Raw genomic sequence first — 7,240 nt, forward strand, 5'->3', positions numbered from 1 at the left:
CACGCACGCACGCACGCACGCACGCACGCACGCACGCACACACGCACACACGCACACACGCACACACACACACGTGTATGTGGGGGGCGTAGGACGACTAGGCTGATGTGTACGGCAAACCACTTGACAAGCTGGTGAGTGACAGGCCAGGATATTTTAGTGGAGATCTGTCAAGGGCTATTTAGCTTGGCCCACTGAAAATAAATAAATGAGGGATATAAAACAAATAATAATAATTCACTTGTCGGGAGGCTCGAGTGAGCTTTGGGAGAAAAGAGGCCTTGTTTTGGAGCAAGGAGAGGCTGGATGGAGCCAGAAAAGTCGGTGGGATGGTGCAATGGGGTAGAGCAGCCGTGGCCTTGAACTAGGCTCAAACTACACAACTGCAAAATCGTAGGCAATTCTGATGTCAGTTTGTGCGCAAAAAAAAAAAATCACAACCAATATTCTTGTCTCCAATGGTAAATGTGTGGTAGTTGTAAATATCAAACGTTTGATATCCAATCTGTCCACAAGTTGGCAGCATTTGAAACTGCAAAATCTTATAAGACAACAGCATCTGACAATCGATTGTGAGGCTCCTGTGGAATAACGTTCCACTAATTGCCATAAGGGGGTGGGGTGGGGGTTTCAGATGAGTTCACTTTTCTCTTCTAGGGAAACTTGCCCAGCTGGCTATAGGAGCAAGGGAGTCATGCGAGAGCACTGGAGGACCACAGGCAACCATAGTAACCTCAAGTGGGTGGCAGAGCAGAGAGAGGAGAGAACAGAATGAAGTGGAGGAGAGAAGAGAGTGGAATAGAGAGGAGAGAGGAGAGACGAGAGGAGAAAGGAAAATAGAGGCGAGGAGAGGAGAGGAGAGAGGAGCGAGGATGGAGAAAAAATAGAGCAGAGTGGAGGGAAGAGAGCAGAGTGGAGGGAAAAGAGAGGTGCACTGAGAATAGAGCAGAAAGAGGATTGTGCAGAGAGAGTGGGATGGGGCCCGGAAGGCATCCATCAGCGCGGTCCTGGCCCAGCATGCCAAGTGTGGAGTGGGTGCTGCCCTGCTGGGCAAGAAGGCCAGCGCAGGGTCAGCAGAGGCAGCGGCACCTACATACACTATCTGCAGGGTCAAGACGAGGTGATCTGAGGGGGGTCGGGGCTGTACAACAGTACACAACACCAACTACTGTACACAACACAGGGCCATTTGGCTGAGAGGAGAATTAAAACAAGAGGAACATTCTGGAAAAAACACCACCACAGTGTTTTTTTTTGTTCAGTCACATTCATATTAATAGTCATTGACTAAAGATTTGGAGAAGCTACAGAGTACATCGTTTCTGTATGGCTCTGTTTCTCAAATTGTCTGTGTGAGTGAGTGAGTGAAAGTGAGACAGAGAGAGTGAGCAAGAAAGAATCGAGAGAGAGTGCGAGCAATAGGCTTACAGTGTGTGTGTGTGTGTATGTGTGTGTGTATATGGGTGGGAGACGTGACGCCTTGTTTTTTCGTAACATTGGTTAAAAACCTACAAAACTGTTATTTTCCTTTAAACAACAAATGTCAATGAAAGAAGATGTGGTACATTATGTTTCATATTAGTCTTAGATGAGAAGAAACATTTTTGTTAAGATTTATGTAAAGGTTTATATGTCAAATTTCCTGCGGTGTGACTGTAACATTAATGAAACAATATATAATAATATATATATATAAATTAACCAACAACATTTTGAATAATGTATGAAGCATTTGGCATGATTGCATAAATCTTAACTTTAGATTAAGATATGTGAATGTGGAAAAAACTCAAGACAGTAATATTAACTACAAGTTCAATTTCGTAACACAAATTGCGTCCTGTGGGGTGACATGTATGTCAATGTTTGTGAACGGGCAGCTGCAAGGCCAACTACACGGGTCTTAAAGACTGGCTCCTAACCAGTCAGTACCTCAGTTATTGGAGAGTGCTGTGGAAGTTTAATGTGACTCTTAGGGTGCATCCCAATATGTGTCCTTGCCTCCTCCACTTGTGCTTGTCTCCTCGTCCCGCCTCCTGGCCCCTCCTCCGTGGAGAAAACGATAAAGTTTCCCAGCTGTCAGCCTCGCCACAACAACTTTTGAGGGACTGTTTTTCATTCACCATCCCAATTGCAAATGAGAAAAAGAGTTNACAATTGAGCTTTCTCAAGATATTGAAAAGTAATGCTGTTGTCAGTGATGTCATCATGACGAGAAGCAAGTGGAGGAGGCAAGTGGAGGAGGCAAGGTCACATATTGGGATGCACCCTTAACCTCTTAATATGTCTTCATATTGCAATCTTTCTGTCACGCAATGCTTAGGTTCATTTTATGGTGTCCTGTGGTGTGACTGCTCTTATAGGAGGAAAACAAAGTTTTTTTTATTAATGAAAACACATATTAAGATTAAACACAATATCATTATCAAGTTAGCATGAGCTCAGATGTCAGTCATGTATACAAAAGGATTAAAATGGCCATAATGCAGTGAATTCCTTGTGGTGTGACTCCATTTTCCTGCGGTGTGACATGCCTATGCTATGTGTTGATGCAGGACACATTTTCCCAAAAATGGCAAAAATAAGGTGAAATTCCACAGACCACTAAGTGCTTTATTTTTTTCTATTTTTTCCAATTTTTATCCATCATTTTTTTCAGGAATTTGAAAAACTTTTTTTTTTTTTTTGCGTTACGCCCTTAAACGTCAACCACCCGTGTGTGTGTGTGTGTGTGTGTGAGTGAGAGAGAGCGAGTGTGAGACTTACATTTCTGAAGTCCAGTGTTCATCTGCGTGTGGGAGAGAAGCTGGAGGGAGAGGTCACCTGGCCCTGGCAGACAGGCCAGCATTTCACACCAACACTAGTGCAACATGGGATACACACGCCTCCTCACACTGTAGCAGAGAGAGAGAGAGAGAGAGAGAGAGAGAGAGAGAGAGAGAGAGAGAGAGAGAGAGAGAGAGAGAGAGAGAGAGAGAGAGAGAGAGAAACAGACAGAGACAGAGACAGAGACAGAGACAGAGTCAGCATCAGGACACTCAACATTGACTCCATGTTCAGATGCAAGAGAAGCCAAAAACCTAGAGGAGGAGGTGACTGGGTAGGGGACCACCAGACGATCCATACTGCTGTGGGGGGACAAATGGCACCAAAAGAGGGTGGAGGCAGAGAGGTAGAGAGAGAAAGGGGGGGGGAGACAGAGCGAGAGGGTAAGAGATCAGAGAACGATAGTAGAGAGCAAGAGAGAGAGAGAGAGAGAGAGAGAGAGACAGACAGTGAGACAGTGAGAGAGTGAGACAGTGAGAGAGTGAGAGAGGGCAACTGGCTAAATTGGGCGCTGCAGCTTGTGAGGATGAAAGGCGTGTGGTGTGTGGGGCGAGCAGGGCAGCGTTACCTTCCAATTAGACTCCCCTCACACACACCTGCAGCAGCCGGCCCACTGACATTTGATGCCCAATAACAACTTCAATTAAACATCAAACGCTCGCCTGGGCTGGACACGGACACACACTAATATCCATATACATACAGACTTACACACACACAAATACAGACGTACACACACACACACACACACACACACACAAATACAGCCGTACACACAAATACAGCCGTACACACAAATACAGTCGTACACACACACACAAATACAGACGTACACACACACACACACAAATGCAGACGTACACACACACCGCCTGAGGAGGCACAAGGGTGCATGAACCCTCCACTCTCTGACGTACTTTTGCGTGGGACAAAAAAAAAAAAGCCAGGGAAAAATCATCAAAGCTGAACGGGGGAGCCTCGCTCTACCTTCACAGAATCTGGCCAACAGCAGGAGAATAAAACCATATACATTCAGAGGCATACGCTTAGATGCTCTACAAACAAACAAGCTAGCAAGCAAACAAGCAAGCATCTCATCACTTGCGTGATCAAGGGCATTACACCTCTCTGATGGCATAATGAGCACCATGACCTTGTTATTTATCCCTGGGTCGAACGCAAACACAAATGCAGGCATATGTGCGAACAAAAATACATATAGACGACAAACACACACACACACACACACATACACACTGACGACATACACACACACACACACACACACACACACCTTACACTCAGAGCCAAATGTGCCACATTACAGGCTGTTCATTAATGTCATCCTGACCCCCACGATCACATTAGTCTCCGGTGTCTCCAACCAAGTTCATGTCTACGCAATTTGGCCAGTCATGTTTCCATCGTTATTATGCAATATTGCATAAGTTAATGCATTTAGGCAAAATGACTGCATTAGGAATGTATGTGTGTGTGTGTGTGTGTGTGTGTGTGTGTGTGTCACAGTTTGGCCTGGAATAGAGGGAGGCAATTACTGATGGCACAACCTCCACCTCACAGCAGGGCCTGGCCTTAAAAAAAGTGCCATGCGGGGTAAAGTGTGTGTGTGTGTGAACTTCATTTAGGCTTACGTGTGGATGAGTGTGAGAGAGGGAGGGAAAGAGAGAGACAGATGGAAGAGGGAGAGAGACCAGACTACTAGAAAAGGTCAAGTCATGACGAATCATTTACACCTCAAACGAGAGAGAGAGAGAGAGAGAGAGAGAGAGAGAGAGAGAGAGAGAGAGAGAGAGAGAGAGAGAGAGAGAGAGAGAGAGAGAGAGAGAGAGAGAGAGAGAGAGAGAAAGAGAGAGAGAGAGAGATTGTTAATGAAGATGGCAGCAGTTACACAATTAACCTGGGAAGGCTTAAGTGATGCTGCAGGGACGCAAGGAAAGGGCATCAGGGATCTCTCAGTGTGAGCGCGTGCACACACACACACACGCACACGCGCACCTAGTTCCATTGCCAGCTTGAATAGACCGCGTCACAACTTACCTGGCCAGCCACCATGACTTCCTCACACACAAAACACACACAGGCAAGTACACACACCCATGTGCCTCCAGGCTCCAACCCTCCTCTCCATGTCAGCCTGTTCCCCCATCACGTTGGCTGCGGCTGCTCCCATTCTCCACCTCTTAATTTAGCGCCTGGCCCTCCATATGGCAGAGGAGCCTGCCCCCTAATAAACCATGTCACCATGCATTAGTTCTAATTGGCCTGACGCCTTATTCTTTCACCCCCCCCGCAATTGCACCTCCCTCCACAGCCTCTCCGCATCCCTCCATTTTCTCATCTCAACAAGGATTTTTAGGTAGGGAAGCTGCCAGGATAGGGGGCCAAAGGGGTCAGTTGTCCCAGGAGAGTGGGGGTCCAAATTTGGATTTGGACTTTCAGATGACTTTGTCCTGGGCCCAGCCGAAGCTCTCAGCGGCCCTGATTTTAGGGACACTACAAGCAGTCTTGATTTCTCTGCTCTCTCTCCCCCCCTCTATTTTCTTAATCCATCAAAGTGCTGACATTTTTCTGCGCTGTGAGGATAAAGAAGTGTTTCAAGAATGAGGGGGGAAAAGATGTGAGAAGGAAAGAAGAAGAAGAAAAAAATACAGCGAATGCAACGCTTGGTATTGGAGAATCTGTCAAAACACAGTCTGCTTTTTAAAAATGGTTGAGCTTTAAGGGGGAAGTCTACCGATCTGTCTTTTTTTATTCCTGTACTCTGAGATGATTTCTTTTTTCATGAGAGGTATAGACAAACATAACTGCATACGGATAACTGAAAACACACACGCGCTCACGCACGCACGCATACACAGAGCCAGGAAGACTGACACACACGCACTCTCGCACACACACTCAAGCGTTCCCCCTACATGTCTCTGAATATAAGATGGGTGCAAATCAGTAAAGGTCATGCTATGGTAATGGCTCTCCTCTCCTCTCCTCTCCTCTCCAGCCCTGCTGCACCCCTGTGCCTCCTGCCTGGCCTGGCCTGGCCTGGCCTGCTGCCGGCAGTGTGCTGAGTGCTGAGCCCCTCACACTACGGCAGGAGGAAGACAAGACTGCCACTTGGGACTGGTCGTAGGTTGTGCTGCTAGTGTGTGTGTGTGTGTGTGTGTGTGTGTGTGTGTGTGTGTGTGTGTGTGTGATCAAACACTAGCATGAACGGCATCCATATTAAAAAGATGTACACATGTGTTCTGTCTATATCTGTACACATGCAATATAAATAGATATACAAGGAGATACACATATGTTGATGCACAGTGTATGTGTGTGCATATACTGCACACGCTGACACACGCAGAGCCAGGGACTCACAATGGGGGTTAAGAGCGTGGGCATAAAAAGTAGATAATGTTCAAGCGGATCTCAGCGGTGCCATGTTTCAGACTGAGCAGCTCACACTCACTACAGGCAGAAAATCAGGCAGGCTGGCTGAGGCCGCACGAACAGCAGAAAAACCCTGGAACTGGAGAGACTTGAGTGGGGAGAGCCGGGGACGCACAGCAGGAGAGAGAGAGAGAGAGAGAGAGAGAGAGAGAGAGTGAGAGTGAGAGTGTGTGTGTGTGTGTGTGTGTGTGTGTGTGTGTGTGTGTGTGTGTGTGTGTGTGTGTCAGAGAGGGAGACAGAGAGAAAGACGAAAAAGACACACGTCCCGCCATGGATGCACACAGATCGGGCCTCTCTCTTTCTCGCTTTCCATTCCAGACGGCCTGGTTGAACAGTCAGCCAAACGGCATTAAAGCACCCAGTGACTCAACACCTCTCCCGCGGCGGCCACCAGACCAACACGCGCCCATGCAAATCTCTGTGGGCGTACATCAAAAAGCCGGGCACGGGACGGGATGGGACCCGTCTGTCCTTGGCTACTCCCAAAAGAGATGCATCATGGAGGAGAGCAGAACAAGACAGAGAACCGCTGCTGGGATTGTGGAGAGAAGAGTTTGAGAGTATGTGCGACAGTGCGAGTATGTGTGGTGGGCAAATTATTTAACATGGCATATGCATATCAAGGGAGGCTCAATCCTGCTCGATAGGTCCCTCATGCATTCTACACCCACCTTTGCTTCATATACCCCACCGCACATGACACATACACACACACACACTCACATGCACACACACGACCCCCATTTCCAATGTAAGCTCTGGCATAAAATATTGACAGAGCAGGAGAGAACACATCCGCTTTAGGAAATCACCTCCGTCAGCTACGATGATCACATCTAGGTGAGCACTAGCGTAGCAAGTACAACTTACAGTTACTAGGCAATTTCATTAACTGTGCGTTCAGCAATTGTAGCAGTACGCCTATTCACTAGGCAGAACAACCCTTACACTAAATAAT

General features: G+C 47.1%; 1 protein-coding gene across 5 annotated transcripts in view; it reads right to left on the reverse strand.

The window, feature by feature from the left end:
- fam222ba (family with sequence similarity 222 member Ba) overlaps positions 1-7,240 on the reverse strand; it is a 61,642-nt gene that overhangs the window by 18,082 nt on the left and 36,320 nt on the right. For all 5 annotated transcript variants that reach the window (XM_063204100.1, XM_063204097.1, XM_063204099.1 and 2 more), the window contains one exon: positions 2,767-2,894. In XM_063204100.1, the coding sequence (XP_063060170.1) occupies positions 2,767-2,848 (82 nt within the window). In that variant the 5' untranslated portion in view covers positions 2,849-2,894. The remainder of the gene's footprint in view (positions 1-2,766; positions 2,895-7,240) is intronic.

The sequence above is a fragment of the Engraulis encrasicolus genome, chromosome 7 (assembly GCF_034702125.1).
Source record: "Engraulis encrasicolus isolate BLACKSEA-1 chromosome 7, IST_EnEncr_1.0, whole genome shotgun sequence".
Classification (NCBI taxonomy): Eukaryota; Metazoa; Chordata; class Actinopteri; order Clupeiformes; family Engraulidae; genus Engraulis; species Engraulis encrasicolus.